The 17,813-nt window shown below is 44.7% G+C and overlaps 1 protein-coding gene across 10 annotated transcripts in view; it reads left to right on the top strand.

The window, feature by feature from the left end:
* Positions 1-17,813, top strand: part of LOC133410031 (kinesin-like protein KIF20B) — a 41,136-nt gene that overhangs the window by 17,813 nt on the left and 5,510 nt on the right. For 4 of the 10 annotated variants that reach the window (XM_061690745.1, XM_061690746.1, XM_061690744.1 and 1 more), the window contains exons 20-31: positions 459-1,121; positions 1,997-2,235; positions 6,233-6,371; positions 6,463-6,585; positions 8,050-8,110; positions 8,176-8,301; positions 9,686-9,804; positions 10,720-10,875; positions 12,156-12,422; positions 14,115-14,204; positions 15,243-15,452; positions 17,626-17,694. In XM_061690745.1, coding sequence (XP_061546729.1) covers positions 459-1,121; positions 1,997-2,235; positions 6,233-6,371; positions 6,463-6,585; positions 8,050-8,110; positions 8,176-8,301; positions 9,686-9,804; positions 10,720-10,875; positions 12,156-12,422; positions 14,115-14,204; positions 15,243-15,452; positions 17,626-17,694 — 2,262 coding nt within the window. Of the gene's footprint in view, positions 1-458; positions 1,122-1,996; positions 2,236-6,232; positions 6,372-6,462; positions 6,586-8,049; positions 8,111-8,175; positions 8,302-9,685; positions 9,805-10,719; positions 10,876-12,155; positions 12,423-14,114; positions 14,205-14,952; positions 15,453-17,625; positions 17,695-17,813 lie in introns of those variants that run through there. The other 6 variants (XM_061690752.1, XM_061690749.1, XM_061690747.1 and 3 more) reach the window with 4 other exon arrangements.

Below are 17,813 nucleotides of genomic sequence, written 5' to 3'. Positions count from 1 at the left end.
AACGGCAAAATTCACATCGTTTTGAATCCATGAATGGATGTCCTTTTTGAATTTGAGTCCTTTTCATCGTGCTGTTGACATTTTGACATGATCAACATTTGATCAACCGTACGTGGCCCCTGAACTTAGACGGTCACAGACTGTTACCAGCAGTTTGTTGCAGAGAGACTGGAAGAGTTACAGAAAGGCATGCAAGTAGCCGTCCTTGGGAATTTTCATGGATCAGACACCTGTTGTGAATATCGCTAATGAGGTCCCCATTCGAGAGCAGCAAGTTGTGCAAAAAGCACTGAAACGTTTAAATCCGACACCAAAGATGTAGAGGTCAAATTTAGTGCAGCTGTTAAGGTTATGGTCCATTAGAGGCGCATCCTGAAATTTCATCACAAATCTTGTGAGTAGTGTATTTGTTGCTATGACAACAGTCATCATAATGCATTTCGTGGAAATGAGCGCAGGTCTCCAGTGAGACTCTGAGAGCAGAACAAGCCTCCGCTCAGCTGCGAGCCGCCCAGGAACAACTCCGGCAGACGTCGGCCCAGATCTCCGTCCTCCGTCGGGACCCGCGGACCGCAGAGGCGTCCGCCGCCCTCAGCGAGCAGCTCGGCACAGAAAGGCCCCGAGAAAGCACGCGACGCGAGAGCCAGACGTCGGATCTCGTGCGTGTCAAAGAAGATCCGGCCCACGAGAAGATCTCGCTGGAGCGGCCGCAGGAGGACCTCGACCTCCGCCAGGCGACGGACGGCCCTCGAGCGCAAGAGCTCCGACGACAAAGTCGGCTGGTCCGAGAGCTCCGTGAGAAGCTGCGACGACAACAGGAAGCGTCTGAGAAGCAGCTGAAGGAATTCTGCCACAAACTGCGTGAACGGGAAGCCTCGTGCGACCGTCTCCGGCAGAAGCTTGCCGAGCGAGAGCTCACAACAGAGCGGCTGAAGACCAAATTACAGGAAGCGAGCTCCAGAAGAGCTGCGGCCGAAGAAGACCAAGCCCTTTGGGCTGAAGTCGCGTCCTCGAAGGAAAATGAGGAGACACGAGGTCTAAGTCAGCTGCAAAAAGATAAGGAGGCCCAGACGGAGGAGCTCCGGCGGCTGACCGCTACGTTGCAAGCATCACAGCCGCAGGTGAGTTTGCATACGCTAATCCCACAAAGATAAATAAATGCGCGAAATGCATTGATGGAAGAAATAGCGGAAAGATCTGTGCTGGGCTTCTTCTCGCATTGTGTAACCATCAATGCACGTTAGGTTCTGTATCTTTGTTCTGTTTTTGCTCTTTAGTATACTAATAAAACACGAGAAAGCGTTTGCTGGTGTTAGTGTGAGCGCGCCAATCAAAAGAATGATCAAATGATCCAAAGAAATGTGCTGCAAATTAGCTATCCGAACAATGGATCTTTTAAATGACAATGTGACGTCCCACTTTCCGAATTGGATTTCTGAACAGAAAAAGACAAGTTAAAGTTAGGCTCGATCCGTTTGTTGTGCTAAAATCAGTCAATGAATTAGAAAAGAAACAGGCAAAAGAAAAAAACATCTGACTCCGAATTTCCCGTGTTATTACGGAAGAGGACTTTCTCTCTCTCTCTCTCTCTCTCTCCCTCCTTCTTTCCCTCCTCAGTTCAAGTTCATGAGCAATAAACTGTTGTCATGTTTATTTAGTGTGTTATTTATTTATCATAGTGTCTTTGGACTTATTTCGATTTTTCACTGTGTTATTGAAGTACGTATAATTTAATTTGGGGGCTGGAACGGATGCCACAGTACGACGACTGTATAAGACTATCGATCGGCTTACAGTATGTAGCCTGTGTATGCCAAGGTTCGTAATTCATATATCCGCCGATATACTTTATTGGTTGTCGTCCAATATATCAGATATCGGCCGATATATCGAATATCAGCTCTTTTTAGTCCGAGGGTCACAGGAAGGCATTCGAGCGGGCGTCTTTGGAAAATGTTCAAGGATCAAAACGAATTTTGCTGTCGGGCTCCGGCAGGAGGCGGCGACGGCCCGGTCCAGCACGGCCGAGCTGGAGAGCGGGCTGCGGGAGCGGGAGGCGCAGATCGCAGCTCTGCAGAAGAAGCTGCAGGAGCGGCGCGGGGACGGCGACGAGCAGGCCCTCCGGGAGTGTCGGCGAACGGAGGCCGAGCGGCGCCGGGAGCTGCTGGCCGTGGCGCACGAGGCCATCGAGCAGAAGGACGCCGAGCTGGAGAAGAGAGCCCTCGAGATCACCAAGTACGGGGAATTCATTTGATCAATTAATTTTTTGGTCTTTCGTAGCTGCGTAACAACATAGCTGCAAACAGAGAGGAGTTAGTTCACATAAACAGTGTGGACAATTTAGGTGTGGTACACACAATTGTTTTTACAATCTTCCAAGATTTTTTTTTATCTGCTACAGACCCCACGCATGAAGATAAAAACATTGACATTTAACAGTTTTGGTTGTACTGTGTGTGGCATGCTCCGATAATCTCAACGCACAAAGATTCTGTTCCACCGTCTGTCTAGAAACAGGTCCTCCGATCTCGAAATCTTCTGTGATCTCACAAAAGAGAAGAAGGACTGCGCGCCGATCTTTGCCGAGTGTTTCCCGAAGGGACCGGAGGCAGGAGCGTTGTACAACCCCAATTCCAATGGAGTTGGGAGGTTGTGTTAACCAAAAAGAAAATAGAATGCAATGATTTGCAAATCATGTTCAACCTATATTGAATTGAATACACCACAAAGACAATATATTTCATGTTCAAACTGATCAACTTGATTGTTTTTCACAAATAATCATTGACTTTGAATTTGATGGCTCCAACAGGTCCCAAAAAAGCTGGGACAGGGTCGTGTTTACCACTGTGTTACGTCACCTTTTCTTTGAACAACATTCAATAAACCTTTGGGAACTGAGGACACTACTTGTTGAAGCTTTGTTGGTGGAATTCTTTCCCATTCTCGTTCGATGTACAGCTTCAGCTGTTCAACCGTCCGGGGTCTCCGTTGTCGTATTTTACGCTTCATAATGCGCCACACATTTTGAATGGGAGACGGGTCTGGACCGCAGGCAGGCCAGTCTCGTACCCGCACTCTTTTACTACGAAGCCACGCTGTTGTAACACGTGCAGAATGTGGTTTGGCATTGTCTTGCCGAAATAAGCGTCCATGAAAAAAAAGGTTGCTTGGATGGCAGCATATGTTTCTCCAAAACCTGTATGTACCTTTCAGCATAAATGGTGCCTTCACAGATGTGTAAGTCACCCATGCCATTGGCACTAACACAGGCCCATACCATCACAGATGCTGGCTTTTAAACTTTGTGTCCGTAACAGTCCGGAAGGTTCTTTTCCTCTTTGGCCCGGTGGACACGACGTCCACAATTTCCAAAAAACAATTTGAAATGTGGACTCTTCACACCACAAAGCACTTTTCCACTTTGCGTCAGTCCATCTTAGATGAGCTCGGGGCCCAGAGAAGGTGGCGGCGTTTCTGGCTGTTGTTGCTAAATGGCTTTTGCGTTGCATAGTAGAGTTTCAAGTTGCACTTCCGGATGTAGCGCCGAACTGTATTGACTGACATTGGTTTTCTGAAGTGTTCCTGAGACCACGCGGTGATATCCTTTACACATCGATGTCGGTTTTTGATGCAGTGCCGCCGGAGGGATCGAAGGTCACGGGCATTCAATGTCGGTTTTTCGGCCTCGCCGCTTACATGCAGTGATTTCTCCAGATTCTCTGAACCTTTTGAGGATATTATGGACTGTAGATGATGAAATCCCAAAATTCCTTGCCATTGTACGTTGAGGAACATTGTCCTTAAACTGTTGGACTATTTTCTCATGCACTTGGTCACAAAGAGGTGAACCTCGCCCCATCTTTGCTTGTGAATGACTGAGCAATTCAGGGAAGCAATCCTGGCACCCACCTGTTCCCAATGAGCCTGTTCACCTGTGGGATCTTCCAAACAGGTGTTGGATGAGCATTCCTCAACTTTCTCAGTCTTCTTTGCCACCTGTCGCAGCTTTTTTGGAACGTGTTGCAGCCATCAAATTCTTAGTTCATGATTAATTGCTAAAAACAATCAAGTTGATCAGTTTGAACATGACATATTTTGTCTTTGTAGTTTATTCAATTCAATGTAGGGTGAACATGATTTGTCAATCGTTGTATTCTGTTTTTAGTCATGTTTCACACAAAGTCCCAACTTCATTGAAATCGGGGTTGTAAAATGGCGCTGTCGTCGAGGGGTGGGGGCCTTGGGGGATTTGATTTGAAAAAGACTTCTTGCCGCCCGCGCAACCCACTTTGATACAAAATACTTTGATACTTTGATACCCCCCCCCACACACACACACGGTCGTAAATATTGGAACACGTTCAATATTTATGTTTGTTGGCCTCGGGGCCCATTTGGGACCTTATAGTCCTGGACAAATCCACTCTTAACACACCTCAGACTGAAGGATCATCTTATAAGACACACAGGATTGTCTGCTGTTGGATGTGCTTGGTCCGGAAGGGGCAAAACTGCGACAAAAACAGGCTGACTGTCTTTGTGTGTACTGGGTGGGCCTTCATGACTTTTCCAACCCGTTTAGCGACAATTGCCGCTAACAAACAGACGATCGTTTTCGCATTGATTTACGTATTATAAGAAATGAGAGTGGGCTGCAGCTACCTCATATTTTAGTATTCGGGTATCCTACTGAAAATTCTAGCGAATAATCGAGTATTCGGATACAATTTATTTTTGCCTGATTAAAGAGCAGTTATGATTGCCAAAGAGAAAACAAGTCATTTCAAATAAGGAATGACCTATTGGTTTCATTTGTTTTATAAAAATCAATTAAATTTTTTGTGCTGAGCAGCAAACTACTTTCTTTTCTAGTAAGATCTTTTGTGGGGCAATTTCACAAATATGTTTAAAATGGGCATTTCTTGCCAGTATCAAAAACATAGAGCATGAATTCAAAAAAGGCATTCACAGCCTTTGTGCAATTTCATTTCAGCAGCTAACACTTGAACAATACAGAAGATTCATGGCTCTATGTTTGATATTAGACCAGCTGACTAGGTATGAGACAAATATTCTTTATACTACTAGAAGTTTTGGAAGTGTCCAAACTCAAATGAAGACGCCTCGAGAGGACAGAAATATGTCCTTCATTTGGCTTCACCAAAAATCCCCTCTGATGTGGGTACGTGACCCATTTTACTCTTAAGTCCTCTCTGCCCACCTTTGCCAAGTTTGTCACCTGCGTGACTCAAAATGATGGTAGCACACTGGCCTGAGCGAAACCTGCAAGCGCACTGTATGAAGTAACATAACGGGGGCGGTCATACTGGTGTCACCATCGTCATAAACCAGCCACAAATTCGACTTTAGTCCAATTTAATCGAGACGTGGTGTTAGTAAGGTAACATTCACATCAATCGCTCTTATTTGCGCAACGTTTAATTGACCTCGTTTTGCGTCCCACGTGGCGCAGAGCAAGAGCCGCGCTCCAACGGTTACACGTCACAGTGCTCTACTTGCTGTTCAGAATGAAATTTGGCCATTTTCCGTCTTTTTTTTCTCTCTCTTCATTGTCGCCATGTTCGCGCTCGGTCCACAAAATAGCTCCGTTCCCACCTCGCACTTCCTACTTGACGTGAGCGGACGGTGCCACATTCCACCCGTGCGTCCCTTGAGCTTCACAATCAAAGAAACCGTTCTCTGAGGCAGAGAACATTTCTCAAGCTTTGATGTATTTATTGAATTATTTACTCGAGGTACTTGAAATACTAGATTACTCGTTGCAGCCCTTACAGAGGCCCGGTGGAAGGCAATGATGCTGAACATTTCCAAAGATATAGCAAAAGTTGCCCGCCTCTCCTGTACAACTCCACATGACAAAAGACTGTCTTACTCTTCATCCGTGCAATTTAACATTTCACTTTGTTGAATTGTTGAACATTTTAAAACTTAATTTATTGTGTTTATCTCTACGTAGGCCGAAAAAAAAAAAAAACGGATTGAAAACTTGTTGCCATCAAGAGAAGTTAAGAAAATCCCACAGGGGGGAACAAAGATCATATATAATCATTGTTATTTGCTTTTTCTCTACGATCCTAAATGGTTTTGGTGTGTTGGGGGGGAATGTGAGATTTTATATGCGGGCCTTATCGCGCACGCGCTGAAATCGAATAGAAGACCTCGGAGAACTGGTAAAGTATGGAACTCTTTGCTCCGATGTGTCTTCCAGACTGAAGGAACTTGCAAAGCAGGACTCGGACAAAGTGAAGCGTCTCGGTGTGGATCTGGAGCGGAAGGAAGAGGACTCTTCGGACCTCAGAGAAAAGCTGGCCGACTACAAGAAGCAGATCCAGCAGGTCCACAAAGATGTAAGTTCAACAACATCAGACAATTCTGGTCATATATGGCATGAGGAGTGAGCTTTGGATGGATGAGGAGGAGGGTGATCCTTCCCTGCAGATCTCCACCATGAAAGAAGAAGAGAAGCTGTTGACACGGAAGCTGTCGGATGTGGAGAAGGTGAAGAAGCAGCTTCAGTTCGACCTCACAAACAGAGACAGAACTATCCAACAACTCAAAGCGGTGAGTTTGGCTGTGTCTGAAAGCATTCGTTCATTTTCTAGTCCGTAACAAGATTTCCCCCAAATGACGGTGTGTTGTTGGAATGGCTACCTCACCCTGTGTACAGCGCAACCAGAATTTTAAAATGGGAAGATGCCTTGCATACCAGGGATGATTCAAAAGTTTGTGGCCCAGGGGGCAATGTTTTTTTTTTTGTGGTGGTGGAAGGTAAAAAAAACCTGTTTTCATTTAAGAAAGAACTTGGAAGATGCCTTCCCTCTCTCCCCTCGTTGCTGGCTATGCCATCAAGTTTTTAATAAAGGTAAAAGTGTTGTTAAATGTTCAGTTATCCACTTCATTATTCATTACTATTTGACCGTTTTTGTATGATAAGCGATAGTTACTCTCAAATGTTGTTGTTTTTGTGGGTCTGGAACGTATTAATCGGATTTACGTTATTTCCTTTGGGAAATATCATTTTTGTACGATAGGGTTTTAGTCTGACTTTCTGGACTGGATTCATCACAAAAAGTGAGGTTCGACGCTTCTAACAGCAGCGACGACATTCGGAACTATTCCCTCATTTAGTTCCCTGCTTTCGAATGACCATAACAGGATTTTTTTCCCCCCCCGGAACGGTCTAGGTCACTATACAGTGGAACCGCGATAAAACTGACCCCAATATAACGGGTAGCGGATAAAACGGCCCGTCAGAACTGAACTTGTCCAAAAATAGTTTCCATTTGTCACTTAAACCGCTGTTGACAAAGTCTGTTAGTTTCCAGAATTGGCCGTTGCTGTTTAGTGGCGCTGTGGCGTAATGCAGGCAGAGAATAGGACTGACGTATTTCCGGCTCGCAGATATACAAAATGACTAGATCCAATTGCAAAAGACGTGCTTACGTGACGGCCACGTTGATTGTGGGGCATTGACGTGGCCGTCATGTGACTATGGTTCTATCCGTTTTCTTTTGTGTCATGGCTGCAGCGTTAGTTCAAGTACAAAAAAAAGTCTTTGGACTCGGGAACATGCTTTTTTTCTGTCAAGCTGTTTGCCTTTGGCAACATATTTGGAACTAGGAAGCAGACTAATTCCTAGTGGATCATGAAAGCGACTCGCCTCTGATGAGTACTGCAACGAAGTCACCGTGACCAAGCACACCGCCGACGTTAAGTTTGGATCGAATGTGAACCTTTCAAACATTTACAAGCTTTTTGTGAATATTTATTTGCAATAACTTTGTACTGTACTGGGTGTTTTAGGCCCTGAAAAAAAGCTACAAAACAATAATTTTGTACCGTACAGTAATATGGGTGCTTATGGCCTAAAAAGAATGTGCTTCAATGGAACGGACAGTCTGATCTATCGGTCCCTATTAGTCCCTTTTATCGAGGTCCCACTGTATAGTCTAGCATCCAGAATTCCCTATATTGTGATGATGGTTAGGGAACATCTGCTTGACGGTTTCTCTTTCCTTCGTGTAGGAGCAGCCAGCGGAGAAGAAGCGCGACGAGATGCTGCAGCTGTATCACCAAGCTTGTCAAGGTGAGCGCCCGCCGTCGAGCTGCTCGAAGCTCGCCGCTCAAGGTGGTCGCTTGTGCCGCCCGCAGATCTGGAGGCCAAGCGGCGGCTGGTGGACGACATGCGCTCGGCTCTCCTGGAGCAGGAGGAGACTCAGGAGCAGATGGAGCACATGCTGGATGAGAAAGTAGAGCTCATTCAGGAGCTCACCAACGGTAAGACGTCCACACATGCTGGAAAATTTGCTCGAGAGAGTGCAACCGGTATAGAATATCGGAATTTCTCGTGTATATTGCGCAGTTTTTCACAAAGAAAATGGTCAAGTCAATAATCCGTATAGTACAGATTCAAAAAGAAATGGTACTTTTCTAGATATTTAAAAAAAAAAAAAAAAAAAAATACTATATTAAATTGCTTTAATATTATTATTTTTTTGAGATTTATTTTAAATATAATAACATTTATTCTGCCTTTTAAGGTATTTAACACAACGGCTGTTAAGTTTTAACGATGTCACTTTAGGGGAGCACCCGGCGGACTTGCAACACGCACATAATGTCTGTTAACATTCACATTCTAACTATTTAGGCGTTTATGCTACGAACTGACATAAAATAGCATTTTAAAAGCTATGCGATAGCCTAGGCATGCTGGGAAATCCTGTCAGCAAGCCGCCGTGCGTCGAGAGTGACGTCAGACAGTTGGCAAAGTAGCGAATGTCTTTTTTTTTTTGATAATACAGCCTGCTTTCTTATTAAAATATAAATATTATAAATATAAATATTTATAATTATAATAAATATACATATTAATATGTATACAAGGTCTCTAAATGATTAATCCATTATCAAAAATTTTTCTCGATTAAGTTGATGGCTGCACCTCTAGTTTTAGTATTGCGCCAGAGGGAGTGATGTTCTACTGTATAGCTCTCATGGAATGGCTTGTCCAATCGGATTTCTTCGTCGGAGGCACTCAGAACTAACTTGTTTAGTTCCATTAGCAGATAATGAATAACGGAAATAACGGGTCAGTTAAATAAACCATGCAATTTGCTTTTAATCCTGAAAAAAACCCTGATGTTTAATACTTCAACTCTTGGCTCTGAAATGAAGCCCATTTCTTTGAATCCATTTCGTGCATTTCCGTGAGAACTCAAATGACATTGCAGAAACCAAACAAGTAAGAGCAATGTAGCGTATATCGATTGAATGAAAACGTAATTAATTTAGGAAAAAAGAATAAGCCCCAAGCGACGCCTGCGTTACTTCCGGTTTCGCGTAATTTTAAATTGAATCGTTAAAATTAAACTAATCTGTGTCGTAAAAGGGGAACCACGTCACTTTTTATGGGGATCATATTTAGGGAAAGTGACGGGAAACCTTTTTGTGAGTCTCGTAATCTGAAGCTTGCTACGCTTTATGAAATTTGGAGTTGTAGATGACAGAGGCTTACTTAAATTCAGAACACACACGAAATACAACCAAGAGTGGAATTTTATGGGACAAATCTGGAAATCTGGTTGTCTCAACTTGAGGATAACGGCGTCAACCAAAACTGCGAGAGGACACCGCTCATCACGGTCATGTTTTTGTTCAGAGGTGGAGCAAATGAAGGAGATGCTGGGGCAGCTAAACGGCGGAGGCGGCGCGGACGCCTCGTCGCGCGACCTCCAGCCGGCCAAACGGGACGCTGCTCGCGCTCGGCGCAGCCTCGAGGTAACCGACGGAAGGTTGTTGATTCACGGTCAGTGGGTTAATCTCTCCAATGGGTGACACTTTGAGCACATGGAATGGACCTTCACGCGTGCGTCACGCGCCGTCTCGTTCAAAGCTCAGAATCAACAAACGCACGCGTTTGTTTTAGAATCGGGACTTCTCTTGTGGGGGAAAAAAAAGCATCCATCTGCACTGTTTTTTAAAAAAGTTAACAATGCCTAGAAGACTATGGTTCATTTAATGTGGTCCTTATTTGTTTATTTATATTTCAAAATAGGAAGTGTGTATTATGCAAGAGAAGTTTCTTGTCGATGAGAATCTCGCTAATAATACATTTTGACCTTTTCAACATCAACATTTCAACGTTCTTTGCGAACAGGAGACTCATTTATTTTGACATCGGTCAGAAACATTTTGGTATTTTTCCCTGGGCGTTTAAAAGTAATCCTCAGCTTACCTTGTGCTGGAAAAGAGCGATGGACGGCAGACTTTGGTTGCGCGCTATTGTCTTCCGTCTTCCGTCTTCCCCCCCCCCCCCCCCCCCCCTTTCAACAAAAGTGTCTGTGTCTCGGGAAAATTCTTCTTGCCTGAATGAAATCTTTTGATGAGACGCAGCCTCCTTCTCATGTCACTTGACTGTATTTTAACCACTTTGTAAATTAGAAGTGTTATATAGTACAATTTGCTTACTTCTCATCAGCCATGTGACGTGATGACATAACCAGAGCATTTAGCGCATAACTTATTACATTCTACACAAAAATGTGTTACCGCCTCAAGCGTTTTCTCACGTTCTTGGCAAGTAATGACGTCGGTGGCTTCATTACGTCTGAAATGGTAAAGGGACGACGTCCTTGGTTGCTCCAAGGTTGTATTTTGGACACTGAATTTAGTTTTCTGCTGGCGTCTCACCAGCCGCTTGAAGAGAAACAGCTGACGGAACGTCACAAGTGGCAGGAGGACAAGATGGCTCTGATCGGTCAGCTCAAGGAGGCGGAGGACAAACGCAACCAGGAAGTGAAAAGGTTTGCGAAGGACCGAGAGCGATACCTGGCCCGGCAGGCCGAGCTGGTGAGCTGCTTGCTGTTCTTTAGTGCACATTTTCAAGAGTTTGGGATTATTTGTTGCATTGATCTTAAGATGTTTTTTTTTTTTTAAATGGATTTATGTTTCTCTGCCATTGACTGCTTTAGAAGTCAAATATCCATGTTAACTGGGAGGCCTCGCAGGGAATGAGCTAAGTCAGTTGTTTATTGTAAATGCAATTTGTCAAAGAAACCATTTAAGATATACTTTAAAAGTATTGTAGGCTTCATTTATGAGATAATTGCGATACCGTCATCTTTCCCCATTGTAATGAAATGAAATGCCATTCATCTGTTACAGCGCCCTCGAAACACCGAGGAATTCTTGCATGCGACAGTATTGTACTGTTTGAGAATTCTCAATTGTCTGCCCAGCAAGGTCCCGCAAAGACAATCGGCCAGTTTTTGCGCCGATTCTTGCCTGTCCCGATCAAGGATGTCAAACGGCAGACGATCGTCTTGTCTTGTTGTGAGGTGTTGAGTTAGGGGGAGTGGATTCGCACACCGCTCGCAATACGACCAAAACGGTTCAATTTATCTTCGCGTGCGGGGTGTGTAGCAGATCAAAAAAATCTTTGAAGGTCTTTTAAAATCCTTGTGCGCGCGCGCGCCGGGCCTTTCGCAACTCATCTGTTCAATCATCTGACAAAAACGGCAAAACACCAGACAAGAAACATGTGGCGCAGGTATTTCTCCCAAGCGACATTCCATCCAGCGTATGAACAGCGCCGGGAGCGAAGGGAGAGGGAAATGCCGAGTGCCGACGTCGTGGCGGCCGGCGAGCGTGCACGACCGGCGACGCTCACGCGGAACAACCGACGGGGATTTTCAAATCAAAAGTCTTTGCTTGAAGCCTAATGTTTGCGTTTAGATTAGTTTATGAATAAACTGTTTTTGCTTCCAGCGAGTTTCACTTCGTGATTGCGCATATTTATTCCGTGAAACCTTGGTAGATTTGAAATACTTGGATTCCTTTTGTTTTTTTTTTATTATTATCGATCATTTATTCTTATATAGAAGTTCATTTTGCACTAAAAACTGTTGATGTATTGTTTGTCGAAAGTAGTGCAATTAAAAATAAAGACGTTTTCCGTAACTTGAGGAATAATCGTGATGAATAATCATGATTACATAATTGATCAAAACAATCATGATTATCATTTTGGCCATAACCTATAATGTTTTTATAGAAAACGTATTTGACTTATACTGACCTTTTTGTTTTCTTTTCTTTTTATTTATTCCCTTCTTGGGTAATCTCCAAAGAACCTGGCGCCACAGTCCGTTTTAAAAAGTTCAGCGCGGCGCCGGGAAAGCCCGAAAGCGCTCCGCCGGTCGCCGTCATCTTGCCGACGTTTTGTCCAGGAGGCCGAGCTGCGCGTCAAGGAGCAGACCGTGGCGAGCTGGAGGACGGAACGAGACGCTCTGGTCGGCGCCCTGGAGGTGCAGCTTCGCAAGCTTCTCGCCAGCCAGGCCGACAAAGACGAAGTCATCCGGCGGCTGCGCCGCAACAGCACACGGTTGCCACCGGAGGTCAGTGCAAATACAGTAAACCCGCTATATCGCTGTTCAGTCCTTTTTTTTCATTTTCTACTTTTATATGCTAAAAACACGCCTAGGCTGTATTTAATGGCAGTTTGCCGTACGTCGATCGCTAGTCTTCGTTCCGGCGTTGGGCTCCGTGTCCTCCCCGCACGTCGGCCGGATTTCTTTTGTGACAAATCTGTTCCCAAACAGATCCGACTAAACCCAAATGATGCCAAAACTAAAGCGGTATTTTCCATAGAAAATGCATTGCTAGATCACGTTAACCCATTCCAGACAGCCCAAAATAGATATTAAAAAAGAGCCTTTATGGGAGAATAGCTATCTATGGTTTAACGTATGGAAAACAATGTGAACTAAATGACCAGTGAAATGGCTCAAGGAACCTTGAAACATCACTTTTACCTTCAGTGAACCGTGATGTCCGTGATTGCTGCACTGTTTTAGCCCGTTCTGATCTTTTTATGCATTTTATGGAGAGGTGCAACAGTTAATCGATCAAATTGACCAACTATTTTGATCATTCATCATTTAGAGACATTGTTGAATTTATTTGCAGCCCTAATCCTTTTATGATGGAATGTATTGTTTCAGTATGTAACTATATCACATTGTACACATTTTTTTCGATTGTATTTATTTGTTTTCTTTTCTTTTGATTAGTTTGACTCTGCCCTCTGCAAGCAGATCAGCATTGCAAATGAGAATCTGTTCTCAATTGCCTAAAGGTTAAATAAAGTACTGTTTTTTCTAGCGCAGTGATTAATCCCTTCCAAAAAGTGTGACTAAAACCAAATCGTGTGAAAACCAAGCAACATTTCCTACAGCAAGCAATGTAAATCCAATGAATCCGTCGCAGACACCCCCAAAAAAATCCATCCATCCACTTTCCGTACAGTTGATCCTCCTGACGGCTCGCGGGGCACCTATAAATAAACAACCGTTCGCACATTTTTGGGGGAATAACTATAGTTTAACACAGAAAACATTGCCAAATAAATATGAATCCCAAATGAAATGGCTCAACATTCGACATCACAACATCAAATGTACGCGTTTATTTTTGTTCTCAGACAATGGAACCTTGGTTTCCGTGAATTATCGGTTCCAAAAATTTGGAAACCAAAGCAATATTTCCCGCGGGAAATATGGGAAATCTTAGTAATCTGTTCCAGGCCGACCAAAAAGAATATTTCATGGACTATAACTGTAGTTAATCATGAAAAAAAGCAACCAAAAAAACATTCAAGTAAATATAAATGGATCAGGCGGCACGGTGGGCGACTGGTTAGAGCGTCAGCCTCACAGTTCTGAGGACCGGGGTTCGATCCCCGGCCCCGCCTGTGTGCAGTTTGCATGTTCTCCCCGTGCCTGCGTGGGTTTTCTCCGGGTACTCCGCTTTCCTCCCACATCCCAAAAACATCCTCCCCCTCAAATATAATCAGTCTGCTGACATGGAGGACTTCAGATCAACGCTTATAAAATAGTTCATTCATATGATAACGGATGTGTTGTTGATTAACTTTAGCACCTTCTCGTGAGGACGAGAAGACGTTTCTTCAGCGACCGCTTCCATCACGTTAACGCTGCGTTGGGGAAAATGGCCGCCACTTCCTGCCGTCGACGTGACCTCTGCATCGTTTCCATCCTTCTCGCGCTTTTAAACGTGTTCTCTGTCAGGGCGGCGTGGCGGGGAGAGAAGGTCACGCGGCGTCGGTCAAAGGGGAGACGGAGGACGCCGAGGGCCGAGAGCGGGAGCCCGACGCCCAGGTCATCGCTCGCACTTGTTACTCATCACACAATTCATACATGTTGTTCAGGTTTTTGGAAAGGGACATCGTCATCCGAGCGGCGCAAGATTTCACCGAAATCAAAGCGGACGCTTTTCTTCTTCTTTCTTTTATTCTCAAAGTGCAAGCAGTTTTAAGCCGTTTTTTTTTTTTTTACGACGCCATCAGGAGAAGAATCTCTCGATTGAAACGCACAAAAATTCAAATATATACAAAATGATTTTTCCAATGACTGTAATCATAAAAAGGTATACAAAATACAAGAAAAATCATCACCACCTAAATAAATAAATGGTGTGAAAGCCAACTGTTTCCATGGAACTGAAAATGAAGTGCCAATCAGGTAACCTATTGCTGTCAATTATTTTAGGATGCTATCAACGTTTTGATATTTACATTTTGTCTACTCTTAAATGCATTGTAACGGTTATAGTCTGTTGTTTTTAGCTGTATTTTAACCTGAATTACTTTTTGACCTTCATCACATTTGAAGGGTCAAATTAAAGTGAAATGTAGACACAAAATACAAATCGTTTTAACATTCCAAATGCCAAATGTTTACACAGAATATGAAAAGCTCAAAGCGCGTTATTTAAATTGCGTCATCGAATCTGTGATTAACACACAACACAATCAAGTTCCCAAAATCCAAGATAAAAGTGAAAAGCCGCAGTTGTGCACAACTCATTTGACATGTAACACGTTTGACCACATTTCTTTTGCTTCAGGACCAGGACAAACAATGAGGAGACGTAGACATGAAAGGGTCGCGCTTGGCTTGACTTGACTTGAAATTTCCGTTTGACTTGAGACATACTGCAACGTACTCCTACTTTACGCACGCGCATCCTAACGAGGGCCAGGAAAGGAAAAGAAGTCAAAAAACTGTTTTTGCCAAACTGAAGAGGGGTAATATCTGCCAATTAATCGTAGACCATTCATTCAAAAGTGACTTTTCCATCGTCCGTCCCCTTTTTCAGAGTGTGCGTCATATCGATAATGCCCTTTGACCTCTCAGGACTCCTCGGGCGGCCCCTCGGTGCTGGAATCGTCTCAGATCTCCACGGAGAACGGGCGCGCCGAACGCTTCCCGCAGCCGGAGCTGGAGATTTCCTTCAGCCCGCTGCGGCCCGACCGGGTGGCGCTGCGACGCCCGGGCGAGCCCGGCGCCGTCACCGTCAAGATCACGCGATCGGCCCGCAAGAGGACGAGCGCCGAGATGGACGAGGTGAGGGAACGCTCCACGCGACTCACGTAGAAAGGTCGCATTCGGCTGCCGCCTCCGCTTTCGAGTGCCTCCGCTTGGCGCTTTTTCAAGTTGCGTGCTGCCAGACCAAATTTGAAATCCAGCGGAACACCGATTTCCGAACGCCTCAATGTAGAAATCGTTCCGTTTCCCGAGCGCAGACCGAGCAAAAATATTGCCAGATGTGCGAACGTTCCGTTCGGCCGCCGTTTTGTGGCTGGCGGTGCGCCCGTTGCGGGCAGGCGGATCGCGCTCAGCCAATTCGGCGTCGCGGTCGCTCGCTACTTTGCATTCTGTGACTTTCAATGTTTGTTTTTGCCATTGCTGTGGCGTTCCGCTCGCCCAATGTGTGTCCGGGAAAAGCAACGGCCGCCTGTGGGGGGGGGGGGGACGACGACACTCGCTGTGGACTTGAAAAAGAGGGTGAAAACATGTTAGTATGAATTTTCCATGCTAATGTCCCCTCCCGTATTGTCAGTGTCATGCTGCTATAGCGACGCAAACATTTATGACTTTATTAATCAGCGATCATTCATGTCTTTCTTTGTCTTTTTTCTCTTTTCTTTGTAATAGAGGGACAATGTACATTAATAAACATTTCAACGATAAAAAAGTCAATGCAGTCAATTCTAGCCAAGGAGCTCATTTCCATTGGCGGCCCCCTGCCGGAAGGAAGACGGCGACGACCCGCGAGCCGACGCGAAGTGCTAGCACGTCGTCGTCCGTCTTGCGGCGCACGCAGAATTCATGGATTCTTTTAATCCGTTTGAGTGGTGTCATTTTTGATTTGTGTACAGTGGACCCCCGCATATTTGCACTTCGGCGACTGCAGACGTTTTTTTTTTTTAAATAGATACATTTTCCCCAATTCTTCTCTATTTTTTTCAGTTTTATAATTTTTTTATTTTGGGAGGGGAGAAGCAATCCCGAAAAGACTTATTGGCGGTGCATCCTCGATTTTCAAGGTACTCATTTTTCCAATGCAATTTTAACGGGCTTCAATTCTGCGCAGGATTTTGCTATTTACAGTCGGGCTCTGCCCCTATCCCCCACCAATAGCAGGGGTCCATTGTATTTGTTTCATTCATGTCATTTTTGAGTTTTTTTTTTTTTTTTTTTTTAATGAATGCATTTACAAACTCTTTGCATATTTTCTAATTTGTGATGTATGATGTTTTAGCTGCTGTGTCACAGCAACTCACTTGTTTTTCCGCCTCTAAAGTGTCCCATTTTTAGACACGGCAAACGTCCAACCAATCGACACAAGGTATTTTTTCAAATTGAATCGTCTCCATCCCCACGTCCATCTCATTATTCGTCTTCCCAGTAGCCGCATTTCACTTTCAACTCAAGCATTCTAGTCCTCGTAGTCCTTCATGTCATCATCATCGCACTCGTGCCTCCAGTTGGTCGTGACACAGAAATAATGGAGCCCGTGTTCCTTATACACATTTCATTACGTGCCTCTCAAACACACACACACACACGCAACGGTGGGAAAAAGTGTTTGATTTCTTATTTTTTTTGCACCTTTGTCACACTCAAATGTTTCCCATCATCAAGCAAATTGCAATGTTAGTCAAAGACAACACAAGTAAACACAAAATGCAGTTTTGAAAAGTTTTGTTATTGTTAAGAATCAGAATCATCTTTATTTGCCAAGTATGTCCAAAAAACACACAAGGACTTTGTCTCCGGTAGTCGGAGCCGCTCGAGTACGACAGCGGACGGACGATTGACGGAGAACGCTTTGGAGGCACAAAGACATTGACGGCAAAAAAAAAACAGTCACTGGGAGAAAAGGAATCCAACGCTCCACGGCCCAGTGTGAAAAAGCGATTGCCCTCGAAATCTAAGAACCGACTCAACGCCTTGGCGCTTTTCTACTTTTACCCCACTTTCCAAAGCCCCGCCCACTCAGGCGCCGCCGGCACGACGGCTTCGCTTGACTTCGCTTTGCGTGCGCGGGCCTCACAAACTCATCCGAAATACATTTTAAGCTGCAGCCTAAGCATATGCTAAATATACCGTCTTCAAATTCATGATATAAACGGGCCATCGCACGTCGACGACGTTGTCACGTCCGCAATTCTTCTTCGGAGCTTTTCTGCTCTCGGCGTGTGTGCCGGTCTAATGTGCGTGCGCGTGTCAGCAGGATAAAGTGGAGGCGGCGAATCGAAGAAACGCCAAAGTGGTGCCGACACTCAGCGAGCGCAAAGAGGAGGTGATGCGCGCGCGCGCTCGCGCACTCACACACACACACACACACACACACTCTGTCGCTGTGTTGCAGATGGTCACATGACGTGTCGTGTCATGTCATCTGGTGAGCAGTGTTTTTCT

Source organism: Phycodurus eques, chromosome 11, assembly GCF_024500275.1.
Source record: "Phycodurus eques isolate BA_2022a chromosome 11, UOR_Pequ_1.1, whole genome shotgun sequence".
NCBI lineage: Eukaryota > Metazoa > Chordata > Actinopteri > Syngnathiformes > Syngnathidae > Phycodurus > Phycodurus eques.
This window is presented reverse-complemented; position numbering and strand designations above follow the sequence as displayed.